The sequence below is a fragment of the Mixophyes fleayi genome, chromosome 6 (genome assembly GCF_038048845.1).
Source record: "Mixophyes fleayi isolate aMixFle1 chromosome 6, aMixFle1.hap1, whole genome shotgun sequence".
In the NCBI taxonomy this organism is placed as follows: domain Eukaryota; kingdom Metazoa; phylum Chordata; class Amphibia; order Anura; family Limnodynastidae; genus Mixophyes; species Mixophyes fleayi.
The window spans coordinates 141,980,998-141,999,110 of record NC_134407.1 but is presented as its reverse complement, the minus strand read 5'-3'; the positions used below and the strand labels follow the sequence as shown (position 1 = coordinate 141,999,110).

The following is an 18,113-nucleotide window of genomic DNA, read 5'->3' as shown; positions in this document are numbered from 1 at the left end:
ATGACCAGGAATTCCGTGCCTTTTCAGCTTACCGCTTCTAGTCTAGATCGCGAGGGCCGCTTCATTATACTGGTGGGTCACCAAACTATTATTGTGACAAATTTGTTTGCTCCCAATTCAGGACAGACTAGCTTCTTTAACAATTTTTTTCTAGAACTAAATAAATTATAGAGGGCCATTCTCCTGATTGGTGGGGACTTTAATATAATTATGTCAGAGGAACTGGACAGACCCGGTGGTGTGCGGCATATCTCCCCACTTACTACACACTCAAAAGCGTTAATCAGACACATGGCTGGAGCTGGTCTGTTTGATTCCTGGAGGGCCCTTAATCCCTCATCTCGTAATTATACCATCTACTCACACCCACATAAATTCTACTCCAGAATTGACATGATAATGGGTTGCAGTAAAGCTATTCAACTTTTTACTCGTTCTGATATACTCCCCAACCCCTGGTCGGATCACTCGGTAGTCAAAGCTTCGTTTGATCTCCTGAATAATTCTAAAGGCAGATCGCCATGGAAACTAAACGAATCCTTGCTTAAACTTCCCCAGTTTAAAGAACAGGTGGGCTCCCAAATCCAAGAATATCTTGACCTTTATCTGACTCCTGAATCCTCTCTTGCCACCGTATGGGAGGCACACAAATCAGTCATTAGAGGGGCCATTATCAATAATGCATCCTTTCGCAAAAAGCAGCAAACCATGAAATTAAATTCTCTTACTGCCCAATTGCAGCAGCTCGAACATATCCATAAACAAAACCATTCAAAATCAGTTTATAAACAAATTATTTTCATTAGGGACGAAATTCAATCGCTACTGGCGGAAAAACTGAGCGAGTCTTTCGCTAGCTCAATCAAAAATTCTATGAAAAAAGTAACAAGTCAGATACTATGCTATCAAATAAACTTAAAGCTAAACAAGCAGCACAGGAAATCATAACAATAAGAGATAAAAAGGGTACACTTAATCCAACAGTTATCAATGACTCTTTTCACAGATTTTACAACTCTCTCTATAATTTAAATACTGATGGCCCCCCTTCATCCTCCTCACCTGCCATTATTCAGCAATTTCTAAAGGCTTATAAACTACCAGAACTAGATAGGATCATAGCTTCCAAATTGAACAAGAAAATCTTTGAGAATGAGATTAAAGTAACCCTCAAGTCCCAAAAAGCATCTAAGGCTCCTGGTCCTGACCCCGCATCTACTTTCTACTATTAACTCGGTTCTCCACTGTTGGAAGTTTCACAAAGACACCACACGTTCCGCTATTATAGTCATACCCAAACCCAACAAAGTCCCCACAATTTGCGCCAACTATCGGCCCATTTCTCTACTAAACACGGACATCAAGCTATTTGCTAAGATCTTAGCAAACAGGTTGAACAATCACCTGTCACAACTTATCGATCCAGATTAAGATGAGTTTGTTCCTAATAGACAAGCCCTTGATAATACCAGGATGATAATAGACTTGATTTCCTATATAAATCAATCCAAACTACCCTCGGTAATTTTAGCGTTAGATGCAGAGAAAGCCTTCGATAGGCTGTCTTGGCCATTTATGTTTCAAACCCTTAAAACCTTTGAATTGTTTAATATTTTTCTTCAAGGTAATCAAGCACTATACCATAACCCGTCCTCCTCGGTCTCGACGAATGGCTTGAGCTCCTCCATGTTTGGTAGTAAAAATGGAACGAGACAAATTTGCCCTCTTTCCCCACTCATTAATGCGCTATGTATTGAACCACTTGTTACTCGGATTCGACTGAACCCAGATGTGAAGGGAATCCATGCTAACAGTAGACAAAGATTTCTCTCTTTGCGGACAATGTCCTCCTAACTCTATCCTCACCCCAGACCTCCCTTCCTAACCTATTTGTGGAGCTGCAGAACTTTGGTTTTCTCTCCGGAGATAAAGTGAATAATTCCAAATACACCTTCCGCCTCACACTAAGAAACTATTGGAACTTAACTTTGATTTTCAGTGGTGTCCTCGTGCAATTCGATACTTGGACGTTTCCTCACAACTTCTTATGAAACTCTGTTTCAGGCCAACTATCCCTCTTTGCTATCTACTATTAAACAAGACCTACTCACCTGGAATTCTCTTTGTATCTCGTGGCTCGGGAGAATAAATACCATTAAATGAACCTTCTGCCCAGGTTGTTATACCCATTTCAAACCCTCCCTGTCAAAGTACCAGATTCCTTCCTGAGCTCTATTCAGTCTCTCTGTGGTAATTACGTGTGGCAAGATAAAAGACCCAGACGTAGTAGGCTCTGTTTAGCCAAATCTAAAAATATTTATTTGATAAATACTATAATGCCACACAATTGACTCATCTCCTCTCTTGGCTATCGCCTGTAGGTCTAAAAAGTGGGTGGACATCGAAGAAATGATGTCTTTAGACATGGGAGTAAGCTTTTTACCCTGGATCCCTGGCATCAGCCTATGCCATCCTCTCCATTCATTTTACGTTGGAGATATGGGACAAACTGAACAAGCAATATGCATTGGCCCCCTACCCCTCGCCACTTACTCCGCTTTGGAGACACCCTCGATTCCCACTGGGGTGCATTAAAAATTTTGCTTACCCCTGGAGGAAGGTGGGTCTAGACCATTTCATTCACCTGATTGGTGAGCATGCACCATGTTCCTTTATGACTTACGTGAACAACACGATCACCCAAGCAACCTATACTTCCACTATATGCAAGCAAAAAGTTTTATACAAGCCCAGACACAATCATCTGAGCTTCGCCCCTTCCCCCCCCCCCCCCAACACCCTTTGAACGTCACTGGTCACTGCATTTACAGCCCGGGACGCCGAGGCTATATATCAATCCTGTACAGTTCTCTCGTGTCTTCCACATCCCCTCCCACGCAACCATTTGAACGGGCGTTGGAGCAGGATATTGGAGTAGTTTTGGAGGAGGAGGAGTGGTCGCTCCTTTGACAAAGGATATCAAGATCGCCCATTAGTACAGCCATTCGAGAAAATACCTATAAGACTTATACTAGATGGTATATGGTTCCTGTGAGAATGCACTCTATTTATCCCCACGCCTCTAATCTTTGTTGGCATAATTATGGTTCAGTGGGAACCTTCCACCACATATGGTGGGAATGCCCTATAGTTGCTAAATTTTGGGATGATGTCTTGCTCCTGATTAAGCAGGCTACTTCAATTATTGTGCCTCCTGTGTCAGCCTATCAAAGGGATCTCCAAATCCTCGGATAAACTTATTTGCCACATATATAACGCAGTGCAACTTCAGATAGCCGGTGACTGGAAGAAAGCTTTGCAATCCTCTAGAGAGGCTGTTATAAATAGAACCTGGCACACTGCCTCCATGGAATATGTGACAAGTCTCCTCAACTATACAGTCCCTGCTTTTCATAAAGTGTGGGGCCCCTGGTATTCCTGTGCAGGGACGTACATCACATCCACACTGAAGACACCCCCCCCCCCAAAACACACACACACACACACACTTTCCTTTCCCTACAAAAATCTAAAAAAAAAAAAACAACAGCAGTCTTTTCTAATCTTCATTTATCCGCAACCTTATAGGGTCTCTCAACTGTGGTGGCATGATCGTCACTACTATCTACGTCAGCTAGACCTTTCGCGCCTAGCTATTATCTGTATTATACCACATTGCGAAGGACGCATTTATTCTTTTGAAGTCTTTGTCATTAATATTTAAATGTACTCAATAACTTGTATTGTTATTACCTGTTGTTACAAATAAAAAGTTTTAAAAAATTAAAATTGCAAGGCTGTATACAAGTGTGGGGGTGTGACAACACGAATTATATGTCATGCAGTTTGCATCATCAAGAGCACACCCACTTCAGAAGAAAGTAAAGCAGGATGTGGATTATTCTGCTGGGAGTCCAGGCAAACTCCCCGAAAATAAGGAGTCTCACTGAAGTTTCGGGAGAGTAGGCAAGTATGACTATTATCGTACTCCCCTGGAGGGGAGGTCTAAGTGGTAAGAGTTGGGGCATGGAGACACAATTTGCATCATCACACCCTGTCCCTTAGTGCGCAATACAAGTCTACGGGTAGTGGAAGGGTGGCTTTCTCTCCTGGACTCCCCAGAAAAGTAAGCAAGTATGACCTATATGTACCGTAGGAGTCTCGTGCATTAACAGCAAAGCCATACTGTGACTCGTATTTCCACAAATGGTGTAAAATGTACAGTTAACATTTAAAATAGTTACCAGGAACACAATCCTAATACTATCTCTGCAGATCTTGAACCACTCCAAACCATGTCATGTTTACAGAATAATAAACGATAATTAAACCACAACATACTTTTTTTTTTTAGCATTTTTGATACTCTTCATTAAATATCAACTTATAAACCACAGAACTTAATAATAGATTGTAAGAATTGCATCTATATGCACGAGTAATTTTGTCGTGCAATTGCTGAATGTTGAAAAATGGAGATATTTCTAGGTAGATGTTTAAACCCTGGGACTGTCCCTGGAAGTTAGTTTTCAACTAGGCAACTGGCGTCTCAGCCAATGGCTGGAAAGACATGCTGGGTCTTATAGTTCCACAACAGCTGCAGAGCCACAACTTGCCGTGGGATGTTCTGTAGCTATAAGTTACAAGATATTATCCACAGTCATTTTAAATCTTACCTATCTCACTCTTACAAAGACGACATGACACCGGCTTAATGGCGTCACTGACCATAGAGCTCTGCATAGACGTAACCTGCGGCCATTTTGGTGGAAACCATTCATTAACGCCAGCGGTCCGCTCGTTGTATATTATTATTAAGCTTCAGTCGTGCACACACACACACACGCATATATTCGCATGACGATATTTGTACCAATCTAACAAGGGGGAAAAAAATAAAATAAAAAAATAATATAATCGATCGATTCAGGTTTTAGGAAGTGCCACACACAAGATGGACGCTCGCTAGTCACACATAGGCTTCCTATCCCAGAATGCTTTGCGAGAGGCGACGGAAGTCAGTGTTGGCCGAGGCCTGATTTGTGCTTTGTGCTGATGGGGATCTGTAGAGGTGGAGGTGAGTATGGGTTGATGGGAGAGGTGGCAGATCTCCTCTTCCCTGGATAGGGGCAGTTTATTTTATGTGTGTTTAGTACAAGGTCTAATCATTCATGCTTATTATTTTATTGCTACATGGAGAGAGTCAGCTGTGTTATTGATAGGATAACTGGTATCACTGGCCCCTGCGTGTTATCTAGGGGCCAGTGGTGCTCCTCAGGGACCTTCATTAGTCTAGGCTACATTTTCTGTATAATAGCTGATTCATATGAATATCTAGATCAGATGTATCATAATGTAAAAACTTGTTATAGAAAACTTTTCTAGAAGGTTATAATTTTCAAAACTTTTATTTTGGAAGTATAATACATAGAAATTTAGCTATATACTTATACATGATGCTCATTGGTCTGTTTTAGTCTAATTCCCACAATTAGTTCTAATTGTCACAACTAGATCTAATTGTATAACAATTTGCTGGTTACGTTTATCGGACTGAGATACTTTCAAAACATCAGTTTGACATGTTTAAGGAGATGTTCAGAAATGGGTAAATGTGTGAGCCAGTTTTGGAGATTATCATGAATTCCTAACTTGATATCCCAACAGCATGATCACAGTGGATAGCATAAATCATGTAAGAAAATAAAGTTTTCTTACATGATTTATGTTAATGAATTTGTGCAGTTACATATACACATATTTTAATATAAATATTGTTCTAAAGCAGCTTTGATAAATATGCAAATAGAGCAATGCCTTGTTATCCTGGAAACTTATTTGCGTTCAGTATAGATTAAACCACTTTAAGATCGTGGCCACAGCTTTTTGACATTGGCTGATATTGTACAACTAACGAGCTGTGTAAATGTCTAAATAGGATTTCTATCATCAGTTAGGTGGCTCCCAAGATACCAGGGGGTAAATGTATCAAGCTGCGAGTTTGAAAAGTGGAGATGCTGCCTATAGCAACCAATCAGATTCTAGCTATTATTTTGCAGAATGTACTAAATAAATAACTAGAATCTGATTGGTTGCTATAGGCAACATCTCAATTTTTCAAACCCGCTGGAAACTTGCAGCTTGATACATTTACCCCCAGTTTTTCAAAATAGATTCACTATGACATGATGATCTATTATCACATTTTGATAAGATTTCTTATAAATGTCTGATGCTCTTTTCGTTGAGAAACTGAACTGCTGATGACAGTTGTGACATTGTGATGTATTTTTCTGCTGATGTTACAGTGATAACATAGTACACTGCCCCCTACAGGATTTCATCATGTATACACTTCTATCTGGGCTGTACAAGTACATGTTCCAGAAGGATGAGTACTGTATCCTGATACTAGGGCTGGACAATGCTGGGAAGACGGTGAGTTTGAAAATGTCTCCTAGTATGGGGTCTGGGTAAACAATATATTTGGTTATGACATGGGAGAGGGTAGTATATTAGGTTGTTGTGTGGTGAGGATGGTGAGTTAATATGGGGTGGGTAGTGAATCAGAGGTAGCTGCGGTGGATTATGTAGTATATCAGGAGTGGCTATGGGTTTAAATGGCAATACTAGTAAGATGGGTTTTATCATTATATATGAATAATCGGTTATAGCTCATTGTTGAACTTTCACTTCCAGACGTTTTTGGAACAGACTAAAATCAGATTTTGCCGTAACTACAAAGGGATGAATCTCTCCAAAATTACAACTACAGTTGGCCTCAACAGTGAGTATTTGATATAAGCAGTGTTGGGAGTTGACCCTAACAAATATAAGGTGGGAAACAAATATCAAAATAATCTATAGCTGGAGAAAATAGTTTTACTTCTTTTGGTCTCTCCTCCTTGTTCTTTGTTGGGTTCCCAATTATAGTCTCAGGATGGGTTCTCTGTCTTGCAGTTGGTACGATCGATGTGGGGAAAGCCCGTTTAATGTTCTGGGATCTTGGGGGACAGGAAGAGTTGCAGTCTTTGTGGGACAAGGTGAGTCCTCATAATGACCCGGGTCAGTCCCCGGACCACATAACACTAAGGGGGTGTATTTACTAAACTGCGGGTTTGAAAAAGTGGAGATGTTGCCTATGCAATCAATCAGATTCTAGTTAGCATTTATTTTGTACATTTTACAAAATGACAGCTAGAATCTGATTGGTTGCTATAGGCAACATCAACACTTTTTAAAACCCGCAGTTTAGCAAATATACCCCTAAGTTTAGAATTCGTAGTGGAACACTATATGTGGTAGCTTTACTAAACTTCTAAAAAGGTAAAATGGAGGTGTTGCCTGCAGCAACCAATCAGATTCTAGCTATAATTTATCTAATAGATTCTAGAAAATAACTAGAATCTGATTGGTTGCTATGGGCCACACATCCACTTTTCCTTTTTAGAAGTTGTAGTAAATCTACCCATATGACTCTTTGCAGTTAAGCTTATACATTAATCCTGTATGAAACATCATCTTCAGTGGAATAAATACAATCAATTTTGATGTAGTGATTTAAATAAATAATTTTAACAGACTTCAGTGTTTTCTTGGTTTTCTTTTTTTTAATCTATTTTACATATATATTCAATTCTGCAGTTTTGCAGGCATTCAGTACATATTACATATGAATTGTTTGCATTGTATACACTTTTAATCTTTATAAATCATTAAGTGTCCTCAGAGTGTTTATTTCAAACATAAATTAATGCTATATATTTTAACAGCAATTTGTTTTGTATTACATTGTATTAAAAGTTAAAGGGCACTTTATGCCTCAGTGATGTCACTGGATCCTAGTGAATTTATAGACTGCATCCTCTTAAATGTTGATGTAACCCACAAAATGTCTGCCTCCACTGTGTGTATGTGACAGGTTAATGTTTTGTTTTTTTTTTTGTTTTTTTTAAACGAATAAAATATTTTATTGATTTTTTAAAGTTTTTCAAAAGGGGTACAGAAGAAAAAAAAAAGGGGGAAGGGTTCATAAAGGGAATGGAACACAATGCTCCCTAAAGCATACAGAATCAAAACCACATGTATCTGACCATTTGTCATATACAATAGACTAAACTAATATACTGCATACCAACAAATAAAAGATCATTCATTAGAGGACAAGGGTAGGGAACGTGATGGGGCTCCCTTGTTTTGTTTTTTTGAGGAGGGGGGATGGGTTCTATTGAGAAGGGTAGTTATCATTTTTTGCCTGTTCCTCATCTTGTACTTATGTGGTTTGTATCATCCATAAAACCACTGGGTGTATAGCACAGCTGTACATTATTATATGTTATTAGTCATCCTTTTATACAGCTTTCCAGTACTTGCTAATGTCTGCTCTCTCAGTATTATGCAGAGTCCCACGGAGTGATATATGTCATTGATTCCACGGATGAGACACGTTTATCAGAGTCAAAACGAGCTTTCGGTGAGTCAGGAAATGTGAAATGTTTGTGTTGTTTTATCACACCACTTTAACTGTAGATGCAATGTATGGATTCCCATAGCATTTCCTCTGGAAGCTTCTATGATATTATAAGTGCCCATAGTGTTGGAGTATGTGTTAGCATGGCAGCTAAGCTTATGTTATTGCGTGGAAATACAGGGTTGCAGTGTGTAAGCACACGTGCATCCTGAACACACTGTTTGGGATGTGTCTGTTATAATTTACTGGATGACTCGATGAGATAAGTTCTGAAGTGTAACTTGCAAAACCTGCCACCTTGCTTCTAACCTCATACCTCCCAAATGTTCTGATTTTTGACATGAAAGTCCCAAGGTGCAGACTTCAAAAGGGGTGGCACTTACTCAAAAATGGGTGGAGGTTCACCCAAAAGTGGGCATATCTGGATGGGACAGGTTTTGTCCATATTTGGCATGTCGAAATGTTGTGAGGTGTGCAACCGGTATATAAATTAATACCTCTCTTAATAAATACTCCTCAGCGAATGCTGCCCAGATGTTACCCAAGAGTGCCACAACACTTACTCATTAGGAATACAATAAGTAGGTGAACACAGTATATATATATATATATATATATATATATATATATATATATATATATATATATATATATATATATATATATATATATATTCACAAATTCTCCTAATGTGTACGTAAATAGCTTTTCACTAAAAAAAATTCCACTTTGGATAATATCAGCTTGGCAGTTCGTTCTTGTTTATTCACTCAAACGTGGACAAACAAAATTTACAAAATGCACTTTCACTTTCCACATGAGTTTAGGTGAATACTGATGCCCTATTAAAGGTGAATTTCCATATATTATTTCATATTGGACATGCACTAATATAAATAACTCCCAACAATCCTTTTGGTGAAAAATAGACTGGGGTGAAATAGAAAAAACAGATCGAGTGATAAATGAGTTCACCCACTTTTGACCTTACTGCTTCCAGTATGAGACCAAACAGCCCCCTCTTGTGGTGCACTTACTTTCCAATAAAGTAATGTTTTGTTTTTCAGTATATGTGTAGAAAGAACAAAAGAAGTTATATGTAATGGGTGCACAATCGAAGTAATTTAAATCTAATTTTTATTTAAAATGAAAATGTCATTGTTACCAAAGTTTATTAATACACGATTTTGCAGCGAAATATAAAAATGGAGGTGAAAGAATAAGAAATTATATATTGGTTATTTAAAATAGCCAGTGGTTGATCTGATGTGTGGATTTCACTTTGTCTGGTGTATATAGCAGTATTAATTTGTCTTCTACTTCATTATTAGTCCATATGTAATGCTTGTTCAGCTAGTGTAGTCCATCAGTGATTTAAAATATCTGTAATTCAAATGTCTACAAACTATATGTTCTGTATACTGATATCCGCTTAACTTCAAAGATTCCCTATAGTTGTTATAAAAATGTTTTAAGGCAATGCACTATCTTGCTGTTCAGTATATATTTGCCTAAATTCTGTTTATCTATTACACACTGTATATATATATTATGAATATACGGGTTCTAAGTATCCATTACATATGACTTATTTTGTTCTTTCTACACATATATCTGGTTTAAATCAGTCATGAAGATAGCACCTTCCAAACAATTAAAAATATGAAATTTGTACTAATAATGGGAAGTTAAATCTAATAATAATAATAATCACTACTAGTGCATTTAGGTTCCGTTGTCCACCATTTACACTCCCTCTTTTCTTGTGCGGACAAGAAAAGAGGAAGTGTAGAAAGAACAAAATAAGTAAAAATATCCATCTACAGACTGGTGCTGATAGCTCGGAGGAATTGGCACTCCAAAGTCTGCAGTCTGGAAAGGCTTGGTAGCCCCACTTTTTATTTGGATTGATATAGTACAGTAAGCTCTGTTCTTCCATCTCATTCATGTCTGTGTCTTGCAGAGCGAATGATTAGCAGTGAAGCCTTGGAAGGTGTACCCATCTTAGTGCTGGCAAATAAACAGGATGTGGAGGTAATCTTGGCGGTGACTCTTGTGACCATCATGTTCTTGTCAAAATAATAATCTCCAAAATGTCATTTTGTATGTGGGTGGTCTATTTAAAAGAATGGGGAGACTTGCAGCGGTGTGGTGTGTATAGAGAGAGCCAAACTCAATCTAAATTTCAGTTTTGGCACACTAGGCATGATTGGGTGTATCGGCCAGTGGAGGAAGCCACAAATCAATTCGAAATTGCAATGAAGAGGAGTCAAGTATTAGGTTAACCATCAAGATTCATGATCAATGCGATACTAGTTATCTAGTTAATGATTTTCCTTTAACCAAAAAGAAAAAATAAATTGTTTATCATACCAAATGGCATATTATTATAGCTATCTCCTTTACACTTAATAATGTAGCCATGGCAAACAGGTGAGTTTTCCCTTCACTGACTATTACAGATTCCTTAATGGTTTCTCTCACTAGGGTCTGATTCATCAAGACATGTATTCTGAGCGCAACCTTCGTTCAGTATTATACGCATGTAGCTGGCTTTGCGTACTCCTGAATTCATCAAGGCATGGATCTCAAGATACGTATGCCTTTGAAATCGGGTGTAGGTTTGCTGTGCGCTACTACACAAGACGCTGCAGGATACGTCCAATACCTATGTGGATTATAAATTCGCAAAAGAATGCACAGGAAAAAAAAAATCTTGACTTAATGTCACCTGTTAGTAATAAAGGCATTTATGATAAAACTGTTAAAATAAAAAGTTTTTTTTTCCATGAACTACATTTATAAGAATGTTAATGTTTGCTAACATAAAATACTAAAATACATGTTATAGCATGCATAAGAGGCTGTCATGACTAGTGATCAGAACTTAGACTAGCTCTTTAGCTGGAGCAAGAGATACGGCAGAAAAATAAGTAACTTTGAGACACTTTCAGTTGGATTCGGACGTGGCTGCGTGCGCTTGAGTTTGGCACGCTTCTACTGTACATTAACTTTGGCAAAACGCACCTTCCCCACCTCGTTCACTTCTTAGAATTGTAGCTTGTAGCAAGTGTCCTTTGCATACGAAGACGCAGTGGAGCGGTCTGCATTCAAGGACGTTCCTCTCGGCACGCGCAGCGTGATTTTGCGAACAATACCTTTATAAACAGCAGATACATGCCTTGATGAATCAGGCCCTAGGTGTCGTGACACAAGGTCTGGAACCTGCAAGCAGAAAATTGGCTGAGCTGTAGATCAGTCCCGGGCTTACACCAGCATCGGGGAAAGTTGTCCTAGCAGCTAGCAATCCTACTCTAACTAAAGCTTGCTGAATTGGTATTTGTTGTTCAATATATTTTCCATTGCAATACATTTAGTATGGAGATGGCCCTACAAAGAGGGAGATGGAAAAACAAGCTATATAAATACTTTTTTCTTATTTACCGGCATGACTGTGCTAGGTTTTAAAGGCTTTTAAAGTAAATACATGATTTATCATGAATGTGTGCAGTAATATGAACTTGAGGGGTGGTTACTACTGCGTGCCGTAATATGAACTTCGGTGGGGAAGGGGCATCACTGCGGCGCAGAGTATCCCCCTCTAGGTTTCTCTGAGTGCATACCTTAATGAAATGTGCTGTGCACTCCTATGATAATGGAGCTACATTGGAATGTCAGGGTAACACTGAATAGTGTAATTTACCTTCATGGCTTTAATATTAGTGTTTGCAGTCGTTTTCTATATATATATATATTTATATATATTTTATAAGTGTGTGTGAGCTCATATTATAGTGGCTTCAAAATATGCTTTGATACAGTTTGATCAGATCTGTAAATTTCAGCTATATAGCAGCTGTAAATATATTAAAATTATGAATCTCAAAAAGGAGATAAGGCGGACAGATGGCTGGCGACTAGCCTACTTTCTAAACTCTCAGAGCAATGTACTCCGTGTTAAATCCCACTCGGGCGGCTTCACACAGGATCCCACAAATATAATAGATTGTGAGATATTATATAGTTTGTTGTAAAAGGCTCTAAACTCCTCTAACGCTCCCTCTCCACCTTCAGCAGAGGCCTCCAAAACATTTTCTTTCCCAGTGCCACTTACCTAGACTATTGCCGGGCACACTTGAACAAATATGGGCGGATTTCACAACTCCGGAAATATCTAGTCATCAAACACTTGAAATCAAACTAGGCACTGGGCCCTGACTGCTTCACGCCCACGTATTATAAGACATTTAGTGAGATTCTGTCGCCCTATCTTGTTGACATGTTCAATAATGTGTTAAAGGGTGGTTCCTTTTCAAAAGAGACTTTTGAGGCCTGTATTATTGTTATCCTGAAGGAGGGCAAAGACCCGTCTATAGGCTCATTTCACTCTTGAATGCTGACGTTAAGATCTATGCGAAGGCTCTTGCTGACCTTCTTAATACCATATTGCCACACTTGGTCCATAAGTGGATTTTATTTCGACCCGCCAGGCGCGGGATAAAGTACTGTCCCTAGATGCAGAGAGGCCTTTGACCGAATTAGCTGGCCCTTTATGCTGGAAACTCTTCAGAAATTTGTGTTTGCGGGCACCTTTCTCCAAGGTATTTAGGCCTTATATTCTAATCCCTCTACTAGGATTTCGGTAAATGGGGAGCTTTCCTCCCCAATCCTGATCGCTAACTGCACTCGTCAGGGGTGCCCCCTCTCCCCCCTGATTTTTGCTTGTGATTGAGCTCCTGGCAGCCAAAATTCGCACCTCCCCAGATATCAAAGGTGTTACTGTGGGTTCTGATGAATATAAACTCAGCCTATTCGCAGATGACATCCTCCTCACATTAACCTCCCCCCATACCTCACTGCTAAATCTGTTTGCCACACTCCCTGCTTTATAGTTTCATCTTGGGCTATAAGAGAAACTTTTCCAAAACTGAATCCCTAGCTCTCCACATAACTCCCTCAACCCTGGGTCTCCTTTAAAAGCAGCTTCAGCTTCTCCTGGCGTCAGTCTAAGCTAAAATACCTAGGTGTCTTTATTACCTCCATTATGATTCTCTGTATGCAGAAAATTTCCCCACCATAATTAATACAATTAAGGTACATCTGCTCAGGTGGCAAAAACTTATATTCTCCTGGCTGGGCAGAATAGTCGCCCTTTAAAATGAATATCCTGCCCCTCTTTGTCTTTTTCAGACCGTGCAGGTGCCTAGGTCCACCCTCATTCAACTACGTCGCTGGTTCTCTCAGTTCGTGTGGCAGCATAAACCCTCGCATACTAGTTTTGCCACTTTTCGTAGGGTGACGAATAATGGTGGTATGGACTTGCCGGACATCTGCTTATACTACACTGCTACTCACCTGAGTCAAACGGTGGTGTGGTTTACAAAAAGACAAGGCCCTAGGTGGATTGATTTCCTGCTGCCTGGTGCTGTCCCTGGGCTCGGCATTGGGAATCACAATGGGCGTTAGACCTCTCTCACTGCGAGCTCATCCAGTTGCTTTATTTACCTGTCAGATATGGGACTACTGCAAGCTTCATTTTGAAATCGCCTCAACCCACTCCCTTGTAACACCTCTCTGGGACAACCCAGTATTTTCCCCTGGGCTATCTCATTCTCAATTTAAGGCATGGCAGGAGAAGGATATCAGGATAGTGAGGAATATTCTAACAGAAGACCAATGTTACAACTGTTACAAAAGAAATTTGATTTCCCTGCTGTTAGCCAATTTGCTTACCTTCAAGTGAGAAACTGTTGACTCGTTTTCTAGGTCTGATATAGCGAGACCCCTTACTCCCCTGGAATCCTTATGTATCCAATCACTATTGCAGAGGGGAATTTTCACTTTATAAAACTTTCTCATCCAAACAACCCCGTACCCCTGTCCTTGTACTTCGATGGTAGGCTGAACTTGGTAGACCGCCAGATGAGGACACATGGGAGACAAGACCTCCATCCTACAAGACCTCCATCTTCTCTTGTTAAGGAAAATACCTACAAAATGTATTACCGCTGGTATCTGGTTCCTATCCGGCTGAAGAAAATCTACGGGTCCACTTCAAACTTATGTTGGTGGGGCTGTGGGAATCGGAGGTCCTTCATCCACATCTGGTGGTCATGCCCGGGAATAGCCTCTTTCTGGGATGATGTGGCGGCTTTGATTAGCGCCGTTACTACTGTCCAAGTTACAAAGTGCCCAATGTCCTTTTTTTTTCTTGACTCCCCCATAGGGTTCCTAGACAAACACTGTCACAATCATTAAAGTAAAGTAATACATATCTGTTAAACCAAACAGTATGGTATTACATGTGCTTAATGTGCAATAAATAATAAATGTAATAAATTTTGAATAAAGTATTTAAGTTCCATAAAAATAGTTAAATATAAATATTTCCTTGTGCATTTAGGGTGGCAATCATCCTTTAAAAACAAAATTGTTAAAATCTGAAAAGGATAAGATAAAAGTGCACTGTGAAAATATATAGGTGGTTCATACCAAATTAATATAAAAATAGGCTTATCTGGATGAATCTGGTTTCGAGGAAACCTTCACAGGATGTGGACACTGGTTACGTCAATTCAAGTTTTAGAATCTCAGAATAACATAATTGGATATATGGTGTAAAATTTTTACAAAACCTTTAATAGTGAATAAAAATGCACACCCATTAAAATTATGCCTATAAGCTTATGTAGAAAGACAAAAGTCCCAGGGTTGCTGGATATGATGGAAGCCCAGTGCTCCTTTTGCCTCACATAGGCACAAGGTAGATTCAGACCTGTTCCCAGGAAAATGTGTCCAGACAGCAGCCTCTGTGATTACCACTATGTATATTGTTAAGATTTCCTCTGGGTTCAGTAAGCCGGGCGGATGGCATAAGAAATGGAGTGTAGAGTCCACAAATGGACCTAAATAACTTGTCACATGATCTAAAAAAAAGACCTTCAGTACATTCATATACTATAAAGAAACTCTGAGCCATAAAGATAAATCAGTATTCACTATAAATACATATAAAACACCAAATATAAATTTGATTATATCTACTGAATACAAAGCATTTCTGGTTCCACTGTGCATGTTTCATATCAAAACCAGAAGTAGTTTATGTAAAAACGTATGAATGTGCTGGTGCTGGAGATTAATAGAGACTTTGGATAATGTTGCCATTACCAGAGTCTGTTGGTTGGTAGATGTGCATGTTCTGTTTTCCGGACATGATTCTTAGCAAATCCATATACATGTACAAAAAGTATTAATAATGGCTCTTCCTTGGCTACTCATTGCCATATGTGTATATATAGTACAATTGATTTCTTCTCAGGTGCAAAACATGTGAGAAGGCACTTACTGCAAAATTGTTGTGCTTTCTTTATCTCAGCTATGTCCCAAGCTGGCAAATATGAATAAATATGGCTAAGTTGCAAAGTATAGCCTTTGCTGAAGCCTGCGTGTACCCTGGTTCTTTTTCTGTTTTGCTACTGTTGAATGGATCTTAAGCTGGGTACACACTACACAGTTTTCATCCAATAATCGGCTAAATCAGCCGACATACGACCGCTCGTTTAAAAGTCGGGTCAGTGTGTGCAGTGACAAGATGGACAGAAGTCTGCCCAAATGGACGATTGTCGCCTCATTTGGTTGGTCGTACCGTTTAATATTTTCGTTCCAATCTCGTTTCCGTTGTGTAGTGTGTATAAACTTTCGACCGATCCACAACAGTGAGTATGAAATTAGTCATTGCTCACGACAACATGGCTGTAAAAAGTCGCTAAAGGGACATCCGCTTTTCCCTTTATCGTCCTAAACAAGGCTAGTGTGTATGCAGTCCATGGACCGAGCGATCAGAACATCGATTGCATGTAAAATGTTGGTTGAAATTTCTGTAGTGTGTACCCAGCTTAAGCTGGAGGATATAATTTCTGGAGTGCAGCACGGGGAGACGAATTCAGTGTTTGATGTTGTCAGTGAGGGCCGGGTAGATGTTATATAAACATACCTACTAATTTGCCACTTTATAATCCTTTCACAAATAGCCATTGTAAATTCCTATACATGAAGGCAATTCAGGATTGTGAGATAAAAACTGTAGTCATGCACTGCTAATGTTATACCTGAAGGAGGAGACAAAGCCTCCACATTTTCTTGTCCATACAATACCACTCTAAGAGGCTTCTGCAGTTAAACCTGAAGTGAGTGCCTGATTGCCTGTTGCAATTGTTTTTATTACATTGATGTGTAATGAACCTTGGGGCTAGACCTGATCCTAAATGTGTGAGGCAGCTAATGTCTGGTGATGTGGAGCACACAAATGAACAACAATAATAATAATATGCTATCTAATTGTCCCTTTCTCCTAGGGTTGTCTGTCAATTCCAGACATCAAAACAGCATTCAGTGACTGCATCAATAAGATCGGCAAGAGGGACTGTCTGACCCAAGCCTGCTCTGCTCTCTCAGGGTAAGAATTAGTTGCGTGGGGGGATATTCATTATAATTGGATTCATGTAAAAACATATTACCTTGCTTAGATCACTGTATCATTCACCATATCTTTTCTGTATTCATGTCATTGGTGAATAGTGATGCGCATGGGAAAAGGTACAGTAAACCAGAGGATGTTTTATTTTGTTTGTTAAACTGTACTAGAAAAATGACAGATGAAATCTGATTTGTTGGTGTGGCCTAAAGCACATTTTTCTTGTACACTATAGTTTGCATAAGTTGTTCCCCAAGTTGCAGGATTTTTGTGTCCAGTTATACGATTGACCTACCACTTTCTACTCCGATTTTGCAGGAGGGGACTGAACGAAGGTGTTGAGTGGATGGTGAAATGCGTGGTGAGAAATATTCATCGCCCTCCCAGACAAAAGGATATCACATAGACACTTGCTTACATCACCACCCAGAGACTGGAGATGATCTTAATGTGGAGCTGTGTCCACTCACTCAGCAGACTGGAATGTATATATACACATAAAGAAGAGAGGCTCGTTTATAGCAATCTATTTATTTCTTTGCTTACTGCAAACTCCTCTGCACTGCGGGTGATTTAACCAATATGGTGACCGTTACCGTAACTCTGTATCTCTAATATACTTGGATGTAGGTAACGTGGAAACCATTGTGTACTGACTGCCACTCCTAGGAGGAACATTTACCTAGGAATTGTTACTTCATCTGGTGGTAACGTCATGTTTGGACCTTGTGGGTTATTAAACTGTTGACAACCTTATTTAAAGTTCACTCATCACCAACATGCAGTGGAGGTCACCATTTTGTGGTCTGAACCAATATTCCTGAGAATGGATCCTATTAACTCATTGGGAACTAGTGGCATCAATGAGGTATGAGGCACTTCAGCAGTTTTGTCAGCTGAAGCAGGTGAGCTCAATGACTTGTGAGGCATTTTATGCCAAAGTGATGTTGCAGGGTTTTAGTTACATGATAGGCTACATTCCAACCAATATTGGTTTAGCACACAAAATGGTTGCCCCAATTATGTGTAGACAGTGGATATACTAAAGGTCAGTCAACTGTTTTACTGTGTGCGGGGGGAGGGATCTTACTGGTTATTCAAGGAAAGAATATATTTGTGGTGTCTCCTCCATTAGAAGAAACCATTAATAAAAAATATTGGAAGCTG

The 18,113-nt window shown here is 39.4% G+C and overlaps 2 protein-coding genes across 2 annotated transcripts in view; one reads left to right on the top strand and one right to left on the bottom strand.

Annotated features, from left to right (window-relative positions):
• The window catches only part of ZGPAT (zinc finger CCCH-type and G-patch domain containing), a 17,162-nt gene extending 12,183 nt beyond the window's left edge, over positions 1-4,979 (bottom strand). Inside the window, exon 1 of the mRNA XM_075176624.1 lies at positions 4,677-4,979. The gene's annotated coding sequence lies outside the window, so the exon portion shown is untranslated. The remainder of the gene's footprint in view (positions 1-4,676) is intronic.
• On the top strand, positions 4,980-18,113 carry ARFRP1 (ARF related protein 1). The gene is made up of 8 exons (XM_075176628.1): positions 4,980-5,077; positions 6,337-6,438; positions 6,700-6,787; positions 6,961-7,043; positions 8,392-8,473; positions 10,434-10,504; positions 16,828-16,928; positions 17,265-18,113. Exons 2-8 carry the CDS (start codon positions 6,346-6,348, stop codon positions 17,350-17,352), a joined length of 606 nt encoding a protein of 201 aa, XP_075032729.1. The 5' UTR covers positions 4,980-5,077; positions 6,337-6,345; the 3' UTR covers positions 17,353-18,113.